The 19,137-nt window shown below is 44.8% G+C and overlaps 1 protein-coding gene across 3 annotated transcripts in view; it reads right to left on the bottom strand.

Annotated features, from left to right (window-relative positions):
• Nucleotides 1-19,137, bottom strand: part of SPAG16 (sperm associated antigen 16) — a 448,643-nt gene that overhangs the window by 120,034 nt on the left and 309,472 nt on the right. For all 3 annotated transcript variants that reach the window (XM_082228123.1, XM_082228122.1, XM_082228124.1), the window contains one exon: nt 2,268-2,394. In XM_082228123.1, the coding sequence (XP_082084249.1) occupies nt 2,268-2,394 (127 nt within the window). The remainder of the gene's footprint in view (nt 1-2,267; nt 2,395-19,137) is intronic.

A 19,137-nucleotide genomic window follows, 5' to 3' on the forward strand; every position in this document is an offset into this window, starting at 1 on the left:
AGGGTTCTTGGCTGTGGAAATTCATACCAGCTTCTTAATTTGATCCCATTTAATATAATGTCCCTACAATGAGTTGGCCTGGAATATAGAGGGCTGGGCAAGGAAAGCCCACCCCCTTGTGAAAAAAACACAGGAGATTGGCTTCTATTCCCGCCTTGATTTTTGACCCCATGCTTCTTTGTTCTGACCCTGTTCAGTGTCACAGAATGTCATTACATTACATTGAATAGGATTGGAATAAAGAGGTACATTAGTAAAATTCAGACTGCCTTACTGCACATGATGTGCCCACTCAACCGCTTTGATTGGCAGAATTGGCACTACAGCTAGTGCTGCATAATATCCATTCAGCATTTGTAGAAATTCAATCATTTAGTGTGGCAGCACCTACACTTTGGAACTTGCTGCCTATTGATACCTCACTCCGCATATTTTGCATGTACAGTGTCTTTTACTGTCCCACATAAGTAGATTATTGTTCCCATCTCTTTGGTCTGGCTTGGAAGTATTACCCCCAAACCTGAGTAATTTCTAGACTAATCCAATGAGAGTTTTGGAAAGCACACTTATCTCTACTTTGACAAATGTGGTTCACGTGTGCAAAAGGGTTCTGAGAACATTTTCTTTAAGGCGTATCAAGATAGCTTGTGCTGTCAACTCTAACACCATCTATCACCTGTTTTCAAGAACGGTAGGATGAATACAGGCTAGGAATGAGAACTATTGCCAAAGGTGCCAGTAATTAATGTTTCAATATTTTAATGTTGTATTTTAATTTTGTTTTTAAGTTGTAATCAATAAAAACTTGTTTTTATTATTGCTTGTAAGCCGCTCTGAGCCCGGCCTTGGCTGGGGAGGGCGGGGTATAAATAATAATAATAATAATAATAATAATAATAATAATAATACCCCAAGCATTTTCATATGCAGCAGCCTTTCTTGCACATGAATTTTGCCCTAAAATATTTCTAGCTGAACTTGCAGATTCCTGCTTGGACAAGATCAGAGGCATTCTGAGAGACACACAAAGAGGGTTTGATAAAAACGACTGATATTCCCAAAGACAGGTCAGTGCGCATACATTCCTATGTGATGAATTTCTGCACCCTGAGTTTAAGCATACATTTACGTGGGGGGTGGGGAGTCTTAGAAATCGCAAAAAGTACCAATGGTCCCTATTTTATTACTCTAAATCCACTATGTATTTGGAAAAAACACAAACTAAAGCATATGTGCATTCCTGTCTGGGGTGTGTGCCTGTGTTTTATGCTGAGCAATTACTTAGCTTGTGGAATGAAGATTAATGTCCCACATAAAATACATTTATTCTATTTGTACCTTGGCTACTTTTTAAAATAAAAGGAAAGTCATTCACAGTGCAGGTGACATATTGTTATAAATAGCTGAGGATGCAAAAGTGGTTGTGCTCTACATATATTTCATTTCCTTGTGAGTTGCAGACCATCTATTATGGTACAAAGTCAGCTGTAAGAGTAATAGTACTTATCAGTCGTGGCTTATGAATACTTGTATAAGTATTTTAATGGCAGAAAAGAGGAAAAGTATATAAAAAACCCGTAAATAAAAGCTTTTTGTTTTCTGTTTAGGTTTAAGCAACTTTTAACACCACTAATTTAAATAATAGCAAGTATCTTTCAGACATATTACTTTTTTTGCTCACCTCTCAGGTCTCTTCTATGCATGCCACAGACTGGGGTGGTGAAATAGACTGCACCACTTTAGACTATAGGTACAGGACTTGATTTTAAAATGTTTGTCTACACTGAAAGCCCCCTATAAATAGAAAGGGAAATATAGGGAGAAGGCTGGCCTAAAACCTTTCCTCCTGATATTGTCTATTTGCAGGAATTTTGTTATACGTTTTCTTAAATAAACACAATTTTAAAAACATTTTATGGTGGTCTTCATAAGTAGTATCTCCAACTTGTAGCCTAAGTGGTATAGTGTACTGCACCACCTCATTTTGATGCATGAACAATCCGAGCCATTATTAGGCAATGGCTGACATGAAAGGTGAGTGTTCAGTGAAGGCTAATTTGAGATTTAAGTTTCATGCATTTAAATGATGGTGTGATCTCTGAAAAAACTGAAATGTATGAACTCGGCTGAGGTACATGGGTAATATGTGAAAGAAACAGAAACTAGTGGAGCTAAGTTAATTCTTTTTCAGCATCAAATTATTTTGAAAGAAAAATAAATCAGGAAAAGAAAAACAGTCAAATCTCCAGTTTCATGGAGCATCTTACCAGATGGGTCAAAGGCCACTTGGTTGCCAGGATGTGGGCCTGCGTCAATTGACACCATTGGTACGCCTCTCCGAATGTCCCACAGTTTCAACACTCCGTAAGAGTCACAGGAAACAATGGTATCACCCTGGGAAAGATGAGGAAAACGTTAATTCTGGAAGCCATTGTAATACAACGTTAATTGTAAAACAAAGGAAGCCATATTAGTAACTAACATTTTTTCATGACCCTCTCCTTTACCTTAAGGATCTGCTTTAGGAAAGGCATATTCCATATGTAATACAAAAAATATATTTCACAGAAAAACCAAAAATCTGTATTTGGAGTTGAAATGGGGGGAAAAGTTATCTGCACAAAAATGTTAACTGGAGATCAATTTGGAGGCATTTGACATAAACCAACAAGAATACATCTATATTATGTTACATTGATATGAAGATATGCAGGATTGCAGTGGACAATGTGCCTTTTGCACAAACATTTCGGTTTGATTCTTAAGATTCTCTTTCATGGCTACCATAGCTGGTTGCCCAAGGCCAAAGCAGAAAGTGAGAGGGTGGATTCTCTCAACATTATCTCTGTGCTTCCTCTGACTCTCTGAGAAGCTGAGAATATTATATCTTCATAGCCTTGCCCTGCTGAATCTTATAGGAGGTCCTTCAAACTACACCCATTCTCTGTTCTATCCCATCTTCATACTCCCAAGTAGACCCTTGCTCCCAAGCAGGTTTTAGCCTTGGCTGGGAAATTATTTTGGTTTGCAACAATGGTAGCTTTGTGTTCCCTTAGTCCTACTGCTGCTTCCATGATTTGCCATCTGACTTGTCCCCTCATAAATCTATGCTACAGCTTCCTTAAAACAATGAACTTGGACATGAAACAAGGTGAAAACTTTTCAGTGAGCTAGAATAAAAGGCTACAAAATAAATAGTGTTAAAAAGGAAGAACCTTTAATGCTACATTTTGTTCTAAACAAGAAACTTGGTAATTTACTGGATTGGCATCTTCAGGTACTGATAAGAAATGGCCTTCTGCCTCTGGCAACAGTATGGTTTTTTTCCTTCCACAAAATGTTGAAATCAGAATCTAGCAACCTTGTTGAAGCCTTCTACATTTTCATCTCCATAAGTACTATTATTTAGTAAGGCTCACTGCCCTTCTCTCTGCTGTCTTCTATTGATGCTGTATGCCAGATAGTAAAATTAGTTTTACACAACAGCATAATGGAGCGCTGAAGCAGTGAGCTGTGTGATTTTCTTGTATGTTGTGGAAGAACGAAATTAAATACAAGGCAAAAAGCTCCTGCTCAGACCCCAGTAACCTAAGAGTAATGTTCTCCAGAATTATCCTTCTTCTGGGTTACACGCTCTGCATAATAGAAATATCAATTCTGCTATTTTATATGGTCAAAGAGCAAATAACAGATGAATCACTGAGTTGGTGAGGCAAATGTTGCAAATCTCTTCTTAGTAAAATTATCCTTTCATTATCATTTTCTTTTAAGGAATAATTAAAATAATGGCAAGCTCGACCTTTGGTCAGGTTTGCCACTGGTAATATAACTGGTCTGTCCAATCATAGACAGGAACTGGTTCATCTGGCATGAACTCATGGAAGTAACTACTTATTTCATCAAATGCACCAAGTAGACTGATATACTTTAGGCATATAACCACTAATAAATAGTTCAGTAGCTGATCCATATGCAGAACAACCCTATACAGTGGTACCCCGCAAGACGAATGCCTCGCAAGACGGAAAACCCGCAAGACGAAAGGGTTTTCTGTTTTGGAGGCGCTTCGCAAGACGAATTTCCCTATGGGCTTGCATCGCAAGACGAAAGCCCATAGGGAAATGCTGGCGGTCGGGAGCAAAGACTTTCGCCCACAGCCGGCCTTCAGAAGAGGACCTCTTCTGAAAGCCGGCGGGGGGCAAAAGTCTTTGCTCCCCCCCCGCCTGCCTTCCCCCCTGCCTGCCTTCCCCCCCGCCTGCCCCGGGCGATCTTAAAATGCTGGCGGGCGGGAGCGAAGCGTTCGCTGCCGACCCCCAGCATTTTAAAATCTCCAAGGGACAGCAGAGAAGTCTCTGTCCCGGGGAGATTTTAAAATGCTGGGGGTCGGGAGCGAAGCGCTGCCGACCCCCAGCATTTTAAAATCTCCCCGTGTCCCGGGAAGGTTTTAAAATGCTGGGGGTCGGGAGCGAAGCGCTGCCGACCCCCAGCATTTTAAAACGCTGTTCCGAAGGGGGGGGCGGGGACACCTGCCCCAGCCGCCCCACTTCGGAAAGCTGTTCCGAAGTGGGGAGGGGGGGCGGGGACACCTGCCCCAGCCGCCCCACTTCGGAAAGCTGTTCCGAAGCGGGGCGGGGGGCGGGAACACCTTCTGAAGGCGGGCGGGGGGCGAAAGTCTTTGTCCCCCCTGCCTGCCTTCCCAGGGGCTTTTAAATCGCCCCGGACAGCGGAGAAGTCCTCCGCTGTCCGGGGCGATTTTAAAATGCTGCCCGCCAGCATTTTAAGATCGCCCCGGACAGCGGAGAAGTCCTCCGCTGTCCCAGGGTTTTTTAAAATGCTGGGGGTGGGAAGAAAAGCCCTTGTCCCCCCCCCAGCCTTCAGAAGAGGTCCGGGGACAGTATGTCCCCGGACCTGGTCTGAAGGCGGTTTCCCTAGGAACACATTAATTGATTTTCAATGCATTCCTATGGGAAACCGTGCATCGCAAGACGAAAAAACCGCAAGACGAAGAGACTTGCGGAACGAATTAATTTCGTCTTGCGAGGCACCACTGTATATGCTTCTTATGTTCAATGGAATGTACTCCCTAGTTAGTATATTTAAGATTCCAGCCAGGTGAACCACTGGCAGTCATCTTTGAGAATTCCTGGAGAACAGGCGAAGTCCCGGCAGACTGGAGGAGGGCAAATGTTGTCCCTATTTTCAAAAAGGGGAAAAGAGAGGACCCAAATAATTATCGCCCAGTCAGTCTGACATCAATAACAGGGAAGATTCTGGAGCAGATCATGAAGCAAACAGTCTGTGAGCACCTAGAAAGGAATGCTGTGATCACCAATAGGCAGCATGGATTTCTGAAAAATAAGTCATGTCAGACCATATCCCCGGTAGACAGTCTATCCTCCGCAGACACTTCTATTTAACAAATGCTTTGGGTAACTAGAAATCAAATTCAAAGTTTGTGCCTGTTACCTGCTTTCCATTCCTCTGAGCAAATTTTTAATTTGGAGAATTTCTAAAATTAATTTATAATAGGTGGGTGTGTAGTTTGCCACAGATTGAAGTTAATATCTTCTTTCTCATTGCATGTTACTAATGTACACAAGCACAGGGACACACTGATTGAAACCCTGTTCAAAGCTATGTCAGGGCAGTCACACAATCATAGCAGGAATCATTTTTTGCTTTGACATACATGTGTGCTAGTACACACTCTGAGGGGGAAGGGGAGGTCATCAAATAAAAACTGTGAAAAGATGCCCCCCTGCAGCAGGCCCAATGAAGTCTGGAAATAAAAAACAGAAGAAAGGTGGACTTTAAAGCAGCACTGCTGAGCAATCAATCAATAGCAAGTTATTCAGAAGCCCAAAATTCAAGGAGAAACTTGGATGCGGAGAAATTTTGCAAGCATTGCTCTCTTGTTGGCATGTTTACTTCTGAAAGGTATCTCATAACCTGTCCTGTCCTCACAAAGAGTAGGAGCTTACAGGGCATGACTGACATTTCAGTGTGGCTTAACCACAGCCTTTGCTAGTGGAAAAACTGATCACCTCACATTTATGCTCTTGTTGCTTCAGCTGCGGATACTGCAGTCCACAAAGGAATGAAACAAAAGCTGCTGCTTCCTTTCAAAAACACAGCCTTGACAGCCGTCACAAGTTTTCCCTTTCATGTGTGCAAGGAAACAACCACCCAGATTGATATGCAACTCTGTAATGAGGACATAATAGTGTGGCTGTTTATAAAATGCATGGCGCCCTTGCTGAGCCCCCCTCCCCTCATAAATTTAGGCGCAGAACAATTACTGCTCACTCATGCTACTAGGTGAATCTTATTAGCTTCAGACAAGATAAACGAGGGCTTTGGGCATCTCTTGGCAGTGGCATGAAGAACCGAGGAAGCTGACCAGAAAGGACCAGCAGCTCATCCCTCCAGCACCTGCATGAAGGGGCACTGCCAGTACAAAGAGGCTGCAGGGTTGGGGCTTTAGCATACTGTATAGTTGGATATCTTCTTCTGCCTTCTCACATGTTCAGCACAGGGTTCCTGGCTTTAAATCAAGTGCAGAATCGACATAAGGAGAGTAGGGTTACCACTGCAGACATTTGCCCTGAACACATGGGAAGCTGGAAGGAGGCAGGCAGCAACAGCATGTGCATCCCCACAAGACCTCTGGACTCAGGCAGTGACTGAATAATCTTGCAGAACAAGCAACAAATGAGCTAAGTTGAAGTGCTGAAGTGCATGGATTTCTGTTTGTGAAAAGCAATGTTCTTACCCTCTCCACCCTGTGTGCCCCCTAAGTCTGTTCTAGAGGTTTCCCCAAGCCTCTGGAGGAGTTTGGGGAGGAGAGGGCAGGAAAGTCCTGTTGTGCAAGTCGAGATTCTTGTTAATAAAATACTGCCCATAATTATTAGTGATTTTATTGAAACTTGTATTCCTGGGTTCAGAAACAGAGTCTTGTGACTTTGATACGTTCACCTCAAATATGAAACATGCACCACAAACTCCAAAATCTTATCCTGGTCAGGGTTTGATCTCACCCACAAATTATCTTATAAAGTTTGCAGGTCAGGTTTTTATTCAGAGAACCCTATATATATATGTGTGTGTGTGTGTGTGTGTGTGTGTGTATCGTATTTTTCGCCCTATAGGACGCACCGGCCCATAGGACGCACCTAGTTTTCGGGGGGGGGGATCAAGGAAAGAAATATTATTCCCCCCCCCCGCAGCTCTGGGAGCAGCGGACAGGCTGCACGCAGCCTGTGCGCTACTCCAAGACCTTCTCCCTGCTTTTGCAGGAGGTGGCGGAATTCTCCCACCTCCCGCAAAAGCCCACAGGAGCCCCACGTGACTCCTGCGGGCTTTTCGACCAGGAGGGAGAAGGGACTGATAATGGCCAGTCAGTCCCTTCTCCCTACTCGGGGAAAAGCCCCCAAGAGCGGCGCGCTCTTTAAAGGGTGTGCGGCTCCTGCGGGCTTTTCTAGGAGGTGGGGGAATTCCCCCACCTCCTAGAAAAGCCGCGGAGCCCCCTTAAAGAGCGCACGGCTTTTGCGGTAGGTGGGGGAATTCCCCCATCTCCCCCAAAAGCCAGCAGGAGGGAGAAGGGACTGACTCAGCCAGTCAGTCCCTTCTCCCTCCTTGGGGAAAAGCCCCCAAGAGCCGCTTGCTCTTTAAAGGGTGCGCGGCTCCTGCGGGCTTTTCTAGGATGTGGGGGAATCCCCCCCCTCGTAGAAAAGCCAGCAGAAGCCGCGGAGCCCCTTTAAAGAGTGCACGGCTTTTGCCTGCTTTTGCGGGAGGTGGGGGAATTCCCCCATCTCCCGCAAAAGCCCAAAGGAGGGTTGGAGAATAGCGGGAAGGCGTCGCGCACCTTCCTGCTGTCCCCCATCCTCTGGGGCTGGCGATGGGGGAAGCGCTGCTTTCCCCACCGCCAGCCTCAAACCCGGGTTGGAGAGTAGCGGCAAGGCGTCGCGCGCCTTCCTGCTGCCCCCATCCTCTGGGGCTGGCGATGGGGGAAGCGCTGCTTTCCCCACCGCCAGCCTCAAACCCGGGTTGGAGAGTAGCGGCAAGGCGTCGCGCGCCTTCCTGCTGCCCCCATCCTCTGGGGCTGGCGATGGGGGAAGCGCTGCTTTCCCCACCGCCAGCCTCAAACCCGGGTTGGAGAGTAGCGGCAAGGCGTCGCGCGCCTTCCTGCTGTCCCCCATCCTCTGGGGCTGGCGATGGGGGAAGCGCTGCTTTCCCCACCGCCAGCCTCAAACCCGGGTTGGAGAGTAGCGGCAAGGCGTCGCGCGCCTTCCTGCTGCCCCCATCCTCTGGGGCTGGCGATGGGGGAAGCGCTGCTTTCCCCCAAAGCTAGCCTCAAACAGCAGACTCTCCTGGCTTCAGCAGAAGCAACGCGAAGCCTCCGGAGTGCAGGCTTCGGAGGCTTCGTGTTGCTATCGCTGAAGCCAAGGAGTCTGCATTCGCCCCATAAGACGCACACACATTTCCCCTTCATTTTTGGAGGGGAAAAAGTGTGTCTTATAGGGCGAAAAATACGGTATAGAGAGAGAGAGAGAGAGAGAGAAATATTCTTAGTGAAAACATGAATCTTACCCTTCCCTTGAAATGTTTCTAGCACTTGAAATTGTCAAACAATGGTAGATTATTCTCTTCTTGTTTGTTTAAAATCACTCCACATGATCCCTCCTTGCTGTGTGAAACAGAGGAAATATTTCTGCCTTTTACCAAATCAAGGACTAAGACGTTTCTTGTGGTGTTTGAAAAGAAGAGTACATGCTAGGCTTGCAAAAGTTCTTTGCATAAATTTACATACAGAGCTCAAGATCACTGCACACCCTGCAGAGTTATTGCTATACAGAGTTGACACTGCACTTTATACAGCAGTTTTCTTTCCTACACTTTTTTTCCCAAGGAGCTTAGTCTAATCAATTTATTTTTCTTTTTATCTATCAAAGCAGTGCCTCTCAATTGCAAAGAGTTGTGCAGTCAGATGAGGAGAGGAATGATAATTGCCAAAGCTTTCTTAAGATGGTTGTGAATTGGATGCTATCTTTACTCCAAAGCCCTGGTAGTGGCATTCATAAAGGACTCATGGGTGATGGTATCTCAGATGGTACTCCATAAATATCCCAAGCATAAAAGCACCTTCAAGTGTGCTCCTGACCATAGCTGTCAACTGACAGATTTGAAAATAAGGGACCAGCAGCCTTGAAAATAAGGGACCAGCAGCCAAAATAAGGGACCTGCAGCCTCACCTGTTCCAGGCACTCCAGTCTTCCTGTCCTCCTGCAGTCTGGTCAAACTCATGCTGGTAGCTTCGAGAACACTGTCCAACCAACTTTGTAACCAGAGGTTCAACTTAATAGAATCTGTATCACATGCACCACAAGGCCTATGCAGCCTCAACTTAAGATGGCTCCCCGGCCTGGCTTTGCACTGCAAAGTTTGCAGCAGCACGTGCAACAAAATGGCATCCAGCATTCAAAAACCCTCTCAGCTTGCATTAACTAGCCACACACAAGGCATGCAAGCTCCACCCCCCAGTCGTTCTTAGACTTCTTATTGGGTGAGCAACACAGCCAAGCAACACTGTTGGAGACTCCCTCCTCCCTGGCAGGCAAGCAGGGAGGGAGGGAGAGGAGCTGCTTCCTTTGAAATTTAAGGGACATCATTTAAGGGACCTTTAAGGGACATCCATCAATAAGGGACAGCAGCGGGACATGGCGCTGGAATAAGGGATTGTCCCTTCAAATAAGGGACACTTGACAGCTATGCTCCTGACCAGGGACGCGGACTTATAAAAAATATTGGGGGGGCCCAGGAAAGCTCGTGAAATGTAAATAAGCTCATGAATATCCAAATAAGCTCATGAATATGCAAATAAAGTGGCGCCGCCCCCTCGTGAGCGAATAGGGGAGAGCGTGCTGCTGCCTATTAATCAGCTCCGGAACAGCTGATATGCGGGAAACCTGGGGCTAGAGGCAGAAGCCCCCGCCCCCGGGGATTCCCTAATCTCGCGGGGGACGGCCGGGGCTCTCCGGCTAGGGCGCGCGGCTGGCTGGCGAGGGAGCAGGTGGGGAGGAGGCGGGGGACGGCGGCAAGGGCGCCCGAGATTATTGGGGGGGCTGAGCCCCCCCAAAAAATTTTTGAGGGGGCTCAAGCCCCCTCAAGCCCCATGGAGTCGGCGCCTATGCTCCTGACCAACATCCGTAGGTGTGAATTCACACATGCCTTTTGGGCTTATTTCCCACTCCATGACGCTAATCCTTCTCCTCCTTTGGAAGTTTCAGATGATGCCACATGTGCTGAAGCAACACATGTGATGGGACTGAATGCCCTTCTGCCATCTGTGCATTTGGCTGGCATGTACAGGGCCTCTGTGTGTCTACTCATGTATGTGAGTAGACCTTTTCCACACAAGGGTAGGAGATCTTTGTCCAGTCAGAGTCCCACTTTGCATGGAGATCTGCACAAGTACATCTACTTGAACATAGAAACCTTGAATATTCAGGCAGCCAGGGGTGCAGTTACTGGGCATGTTAGCAAAAGGCAGGACTAATTGATACAGCCCATACATGCTTTCTTTCAATGTGCTGAAGGGCAAGTTGAACCCTTCTCATGAGTGATAGTAATATAAGATAATGGGTGGGATGCTTCTAGCAATCCTTTGAAACCCAATATGTAATATCTGTTTTCTTCAAATATCTGCTACTTTGCTCATTTTATAAATTGACTAGCTGAAAACTTCACAAAGATTCTAGATTTGCTACTAAATCCTGTAATTGTTTGAAGTTCAACCCAGATTTCTCTTGCAGGTGGCTGTCAGAAGGAAATTTATACAGGCTTAACAAGAGACTTCCAATCTCTGACTCCACTCCCATCCCACTGTGCTTTACTGTATTTACCAAAAGTATGGCCTGATAGAGGCAGCCTAGTTAATATGAAACACATTCAAAGTGAATTTGAACTTCAGATTGATTCCAAATTGAGCAGGTACCTAGTACTTATTCACTGAGTATGCTTTAAGACAGGGAACCAGTCCACCGTATCTCTAGACTCTTCTCAGTGACCCACCAGGATGCAAGAGATAATTGTGGGTAGTTTTATTTATGCTGAGAAGAATTCCAGCTTCATAAAGTACTAGGATGAGCCAGGGTGGAACTAGGGTTCCTAGAACACACAACCACCCCAAGAGTATCCAAAGCTTCCAAGAAACCTGTACACCCCTCTCTGCATAACATGTGTTGTCCCTGGAACCTCTTCTCTGGCTTCCTCAAAGAGGATCCGGTGCATACACCACCCAACAGCCTTACCTACTCTAGAGGGTTGCTGTGAGGATAAAATAAAGAGGGAGAGTACCATGACTGCAACCTTCAGCCCTTTAGAGGAAAAGGCAGGATATAAGCAAACCACCACACAAGCCTTTGAGAGGTAGAGATGCAAGAGGGCACCAGAGGAGGAAGGAAAGAGGGACAGAGGCCAGTGTTGCCCACGGCACCCCTCACCATCATTCAAGGCACCCCAGGGTGCCATGGCACACTGGTTGAAAACCACTGATATAATCAATGTCTTGATCCTGAATAAAATTTATTTAAGCAGTCCCTAGGAAGGGCTCTTTTTAATACACATTTTATTGCTTAATGCGGCACCCATATTCATAATTTTGTTGTGTTATACTTTCATACGTGAATATTTTTAAATTTTTCATTTTCAAAGCACCTTCTGTACTAGTCTTAGTCTTGTGTTAAATAACAAGGCTAATATCTGTATTTCATTATAACCTTACTTTGTAATTACACTCTGCAAGTAATAGCATCAATCATCTAAGGAAGACCCTATTAGCCTTTCTGCATCTACAATTGTACATATTTAAAATTATTAAGTAACCTTTGCAAATGACTGACTTTGAGTTTATGCAAAGCGCTGAATACTCTGAATACATAAATAAGAACCTCTGGTGCCTTTTCAGTTTTATATTCTATTCTATTCTCTGCTTCTGTCTGTCAACTGCAGGCAGGCTGCCCCTTCTTTATTTTTGCCATCCGTAGAAACATTTAAAAGATCTGATTCTTGAATCGTTTGGCTCAGTAATGAATAAGAACTGACATCAAATATCAATACTATTGGCCTAGCTAAATGGTAACTGACATCAAGCTGGACTACTGAAGAGGTAAACAAAATTGAAATTTTGTTTTGGTATAAGAACTGTCTGACATTATTTGTCCTTTGGTAAATCAATGGAAAACTGACCTGAAGTGTTTGCATTTCAGCTGGGGATTCCCCCTCCCCCATTTTTGGTTTGGGCGGTGGGGGAAAACAAAGAAAGGAGAATGGGTTTCCACAGACCGTGAGGTGTTAAGATAATTGCAAATACAAAATGTTTGAATATTAATAGGCAAAGTATTAAAAATATAAAGAAAATTCAGCCTATTTAAAGCCCCTTGCACATCAACAATTGGAGCTTAATGTGATGCACAGACTGCAGAATGCCTAAACCACTGAAATCAATGGGCTCAGGCATGCTAGATCTGCAATAGGTTCAAGTGCTTTAAGACTCGGCTCTTGAGCCTAAGGCCAGTTTAAATATGAATGTAAACAACAAGAAATAGCAAAAATAATATTATGCGTTATGATTGATTATTCTGTTATATATTTTTTAAATGCAATCTTAAAAAGAAAATGATTGCAAATCTCTCATATACTCATAGGCAAACACACTGCTCCTTGCATATCATTATGCTGATCTTATTTGCAAACCCTCCAAGTATCCCCATTTTCCAGGGACAGTCCTGGATTTACAGGTATGTATTTTTGTTTTATAGATCCTCTTTGTTTTGTTTTAAAACTCTTATTTCTTTGCTGTGTGTCTCTGTTGCTGTATGAGAGATTTGCAAGCATTCTTTTTAATGCTCCTTTTTAAAACAACAATAACATAGCTACTGGATTCAGTTGGAGTCAGTTTACTTGAACGACTGCCTGACCCCATATGTGCCTACTCATCTGCTTCAATCTGTGGACCTGGCACTTTTTACAAGTGCCACAAAGCCTTCACGCCATACTTGCAATTGACCCTTCAGTGGGCACCTACTGTCTGGAGCTCTCAGTCCATTAATATTAATAATAATAATAATATTTTTTTATTTATACCCCGCCCTCCCCAGCCAAGGCCGGGCTCAGAGCGGCTTACAAGCAATAATAAAAACAAGATGAATGATTACAACTTAAAAACAAAAATAAAATACAACATTAAAATAATGGAACATTAAAATATTAAAATGAAGCCTCATTGCAGGAGAAGGAAAAGAAAAAAGAAAAAAGGGGGGGGAGGGAATCAAATTGGCTCCAATCCAAAGGCCAGGCGGAACAACTCTGTCTTACAGGCCCTGCGGAAAGAAATCAGATCCTGCAGGGCCCTGGTCTCATGAGACAGAGCGTTCCACCAAGTTGGGGCCAGTGCTGAAAAGGCCCTGGCTCTGGGACCACTAGGGTGTTGTTATTTATGGACCTTGAGGCTCTCCGTGGGGCATACCAGGCGAGGCGGTCCCGTAGGTACGAGGGTCCTAGGCCGTGAAGGGCTTTAAAGGTCAAAAGCAGCACCTTAAATCTGACCCTGTACTCCACCGGGAGCCAGTGCAGCTGGAAAAGCACTGGATGAATATGCTCCCATGGCAGAGACCCCGTGAGGAGCCTCGCTGCAGCATTCTGTACCCGCTGGAGTTTCTGGGACAGCTTCAAGGGCAGCCCCGCGTAGAGCGAATTACAGTAGTCAAGCCTGGAGATGACTGTCGCATGGATCACTGTGGCCAGGTCGGGGCGGGAAAGGTAAGGGACCAACTGCTTGATGCGGCGAAGGTGGAAAAATGTCGCCTTGGCTGTTGCTGTGACTTGCGCCTCCATGGAAAGGGAGGCGTCAAGGATTACACCCAAACTCTTAACGGAAGGCAATGGCACTAATTGGGTCCCCGCAAGAGAAGGGAGTTGGTCCCTCATCCCCATGCCATCCCGACCCAGCCATAGGACCTCTGTCTTCGAAGGATTTAGTTTCAATCGGCTCCCACGAAACCATCCAGCCACAGCTTCCAAGCATCTCATCAGTGCGTTCGGGGCCGAGTCGGTGTGGCCATCCATCAGCAGATAGAGCTGAGTGTCATCAGCATATTGGTGACAGCCCAGCCCAAAGCTCCAGATAATCTGGGCAAGGGAGCGCATAAAGATGTTAAAAAGTATCGGGGAGAGAATTGCGCCCTGCGGCACTCCACACACCAAGGAGTGGTGCGACGACATTTCCCTCCCTAGTGCCACCCTCTGTCCCCGACCAGAGATAAAAGAGCACAACCAGTTACGGGCTATGCCCTGTATCCCCACGTCTGCAAGACGATGGTCCAGAAGATCATGATCGACCATGTCAAAGGCTGCTGACAAATCTAAAAGGATCAGCAGTCCTGACCCGCCTCGATCCAGTTGTCTACGGATATCATCTGTTAGGGCAACCAGAGCCGTCTCCGTCCCAAAACCAGGACGGAAACCAGACTGAAATGGATCTAATGCCGATGTTTCCTCCAGAAACCTACCAAGCTGTTCAGCAACCGCTCTCTCAATTACCTTACCCAGGTATGGAAGATTTGAAACTGGACGGTAATTGGATAGGTCTAAGGGATCTAATGAAGTTTTCTTTAAGAGTGGACGCACCACTGCTTCCTTCAGTTCCCCTGGGAATGTCCCCGTGTCAATGGACAAATTGATAATTTCAACCAGGGGGGTCCACGCAACATCTGGACACTCCCTAATCAGCCAAGACGGGCACGGATCAAGGAGGCAGGTGGTGGGCCTACCAACTTGGAGGAATCTATCCACATCAGTAGGGAGTATCCGATCGAAATGGTCCAACACTGGACCTGAAGTCAGTCGAGGGGCCTCCAGTTCAGTCACTGTATCTAAATTGGCAGGGAGGTCACGGCGGAGCAACAGGACTTTCTCCGCAAAAAAGCTCGCGAATGCCTCACAGCTGTGGGTCGAATTTGTGCTTAAATTTGGTTGTCCTCCTAAGGACGTTATTGACCTAATTATTCTAAAAAGTTGTGCCGGGCGAGAGCTAGCGGATGCAATGGAAGCTGCAAAGTAAGATTTCTTAGCAGCTTTCATAGCCATCTCATAGGCTTTCATAAGCGTCCTATAAGATGTTCTTGAGGCTCCGTCACGAGTCCGTCGCCATACTCGCTCTAGCCGTCTGAGATCCCGCTTCATTTTCCGGAGCTCCTCAGTAAACCAAGGGGCCCGGTTTCGACGGGGTCGCAGAGGGCGCTTAGGCGCGATCTCATCAATGGCTGCCAAGAGCCGGTTATTCCAGTCCTCAACAAGGTCATCTAATGAGTCGCCAGGAGGAGCAGGGTTCCGCAAGGCTTGTCGGAATCTATCAGGATCCATCAGTTTTCGCGGACGAGCCCAAATAGGTTCGCCACCCGAGCCGGGGAGTAGCGGGAAGTCAATCTTGGCTTTTAAAGCGTAGTGATCAGACCATGGCACTTTCACAGCGGGGAGCATGATCACATCTATGCCAGCCCCAAAGATCAGATCCAGCGTGTGGCCTGCTTGATGAGTGGGGCCCAAAACAAACTGGGAGAGCCCTAGTGTTGCCATGGAAGTCACTAGGTCCAGAGCCTGTGAGGAGGGAGCGGCATCGGCATGGACGTTGAAGTCTCCCAAAACCAGTAGGTTTGGGAACTCCAAGGCCCAGCCCGCCACCACCTCCAGCAGATCTGACAGGGTGGCTGCAGATGTGCTGGGTGGTCGGTACACCAGCCAGACAGCCAAGCTCTCCTTGGTGCCCCACACGAGACCAACACATTCAATGCCGGAGATCGCATTAGGCAGATTTCTTTGTTGCATTGTTTTCAACATCTACTAAAAAGCATTTTGTTACGACAAGCCTATCCAGACATGTGCTTTTACTGAGAATTTGTTTTGAAACTGCTGGTTTTAGCTGCTTTTTGATAAAAAAAATTGTCTACTTATTTTTAACATTTGATTTTATTGGCATTTTCTGATGTATATTTTATAAGCAGCTCAGAGATTGTTATATAAATCATGTTCAATGATAAATAAATGAATAAATATCATTTTAGCTATCCTTTATTAAATATTGCATACACTTAAAATGGCCTTGATTATCTTGGATGTGATAAACGTAAAGGGCAGAGAACTGCAAACAAAGGACCCATAGTGTGCATATATAGCTCTCCAAAGAAATTCAACAACCATTGGGTGCTGGGGTATTAAATGGGGGGTGCTCCCTTCATTAAATGAGAACTCCCCTCTCTTTTTCTAGAGATAAAATGAGCACATACAAAGACAGATCTAATTACTGCTAGCTCAAGTCACATTTAGAATTTTTCTTCCTTCATCTAGCCCAGGCATAGGCAAACTCGGCCCTCCAGATGTTTTGGGACTACAACTCCCATCACCCCTAGCTAACAGGACCAGTGGTCAGGGATGATGGGAACTGTAGTCTCAAAACATCTGGAGGGCAGAGTTTGCCTATGCCTAATCTAGCCAGTCGATATTCTACTAGTCACATAATACACTTTCTCCAAATTACTGGGATAACATGTGACTGGCTAAGAGGGGACAGAAGCTGGATATGGATGTGGATTCAGGAGAGGCAAATTAATGAGATTAGGTGACATCTGGATTTGGAAGGCTGCCCATTTGAACTTTAGTGACAGGTATTTAAGGAGCTTTTGTGGAATACAGTAGAAAGGATCAGTCCTGGTTTGGGTGGGTTGTGAAGCAGAGCCTATCAATGAAGGCCTCCGCCTGGGTCTTTCATGACATGTAAAGTCAACTGGCAGGGAAAAATGGCCTACTGGGGTTTTAGTAGATGAATAAAAAGTTTCATCCTATTTTCTTCTCTAGTCCACAGAATCTGGAGAGATGCCATGTTGTCTTTGAGAATGTCTTTGGAAATTTGCTGAAGGCACAGTATTGCATTTTTATCTGGATATCCCTACTTACTAAAAGTTTGAGCACCATGTTAACAAGGACCTTTGCAATCTGCTATTCTGGTCAGCTTCAGAGCTATTCATTCAGAACTTTTTGAAGAGTGTGTGCCTGCACTGCACTGATCTCTCTAGGGAAATAAGCAAGGCTGTATTTTTCCTTATGTCTTACTGCTCCAGGTTTTTTTTTCATTTCCTCCAAACAACTAAAGGACTTGGATTTCACCAAGCAATAGCCATCTTGAATACTTTAAACTGCCCAAGCTCAGGTCTCCTAAAGTCATATGAATAAAACATAGGAATAATATAATTTAACTACAAAAGCAAAGTTATCTTCTTACCATATTTCCATAATTAAAAACGGCTGTACAGATTCTGAAACTCTCCAAATTAATTTTCACCTTCATGGATGTTGAGTTAACGTTCTCAATGTTACAGTCCTACCATTCCAGAATTTTGACTGGAGCTAATTTTAACTTCAGAGAGAGCAAATAATACATCCAATTTGGATATCCAATTTTAACAGATTGTGGGTTGTTAACTGACATGGTTTTGCAATTTTTTACTCCTAAAAGGTTCTTGTTGCAAAAAGATTGACCCTTTCATAATTTGACATATTTATCTCCCAATTAATTGCCATTCATTCATCCATTCATTCAGATATACATACATACCCTAGCCCATCTCCTTAAAAACGTTTGCCTACTCCCTTCCAACTTCCTTCCTCATCACATCCAGAAATGATTCTTGCTGCTTGGCAGGTCTGAAGCACCCCCTTAAACTCCCATACATTTTTACTCAGTCTTCCTCTTAATTCTGCTTTTGCTGAAAGTATAAACTCATAAATCCAAAAATTCCATGTAAAGTTAAAGGTAAAGGTACCCCTGACCATTAGGTCCAGTTGCGGACGACTATGGGGTTGCAACGCTCATCTCGCTCTATAGGCTGAGGGAGCCGGCGTTTGTCCACAGACAGCTTCCGGGTCATGTGGCCAGCAGGACTAAGCCACTTCTGGCAAAGCCAGAACAGCACACGGAAATGCCGTTTACCTTCCCGCCGGAACGGTGCCTATTTATCTACTTGCATTTGACATGCTTTCGAACTGCTAGGTTGGCAGGAGCTGGGACCGAGCAACGGGAGCTCACCCCGTGGCGGGGATTCAAACCGCCGACCTTATGATTGGCAAGCCCAAGGCTCAGTGGTTGCATCTTGTAACTTGAAATATGGTTTTGGTAAATAAGCAAACATAATAAGCAGAGGCCCTATGGCCAGCTTGTGTATTTGACAAACTAGGAAGTTAATGTTACAGACACCTATTCATGTATGTTTTTTTTATGATACGCAGCATGCTTTCCAAACATGTATCAAACTTCTCAAATTCTATACTATCCGTTCATTATTAGTAAAGTCTGTGTTGGTAACTTAGTTAAATGTTTAACTTTTGCAAGAAGATATTCAGCCTTGAAGTTTAGCTACTTCTTGCTTGAGAACAATAGATAAGCTCTAAGAAATGTTTCAAGTCTAAGTGATTACATCATAACCAGAACGGAACTATTCCATTTGTGTGCAATAGCCACAGAACTCTGGATGTCAAAGTGATGGGTGCAGTCATAGGTATATCAGTGTATTTAAATCAGAATTGTCAAACTGTGTTATTATTGTTATTATGGTTTTTGTTGTAGTGTCTTTTGCGGTTATTGTTTGTATTGAAAAAACGATTAAATGTTTTTTTTAAAAAAAGTGATGGGTTCAAGTCTAGTATTCTCCCTGATATACTAGTTTTCTATGTTCTTTTAAATAGAAGAAATTTTATGTAAATGCCATTTGCAATCTAATGTGGTATAGTCCCTACATCTTGGATTTCGTAGATCTAAATTGTGTTGTACTAAAGAATCTGGAAGTTTAGAGGTTCATAATTCTTCATGATGTAAAAGCTTTGATGTCTGATTAGATATCAGATTCCTGATACAGCTTTTGTTTTAACTGCTCCAAAACTGATTGCATTTAACCTTTTGACAGAATGCATCCCCATAGAAACTGTCCCAGACTCGGCTTCTGGTTCCAGTCTGCCTTAATGGATGCCGCTCCCATGATAGCAGAGATCGTTAGTAAAGATAAACAAGGATTATTTGAGGGTAATTGTCCT

Source organism: Podarcis vaucheri (genome assembly GCF_965113315.1).
Source record: "Podarcis vaucheri genome assembly, chromosome: 1".
NCBI classification, from domain to species: Eukaryota; Metazoa; Chordata; class Lepidosauria; order Squamata; family Lacertidae; genus Podarcis; species Podarcis vaucheri.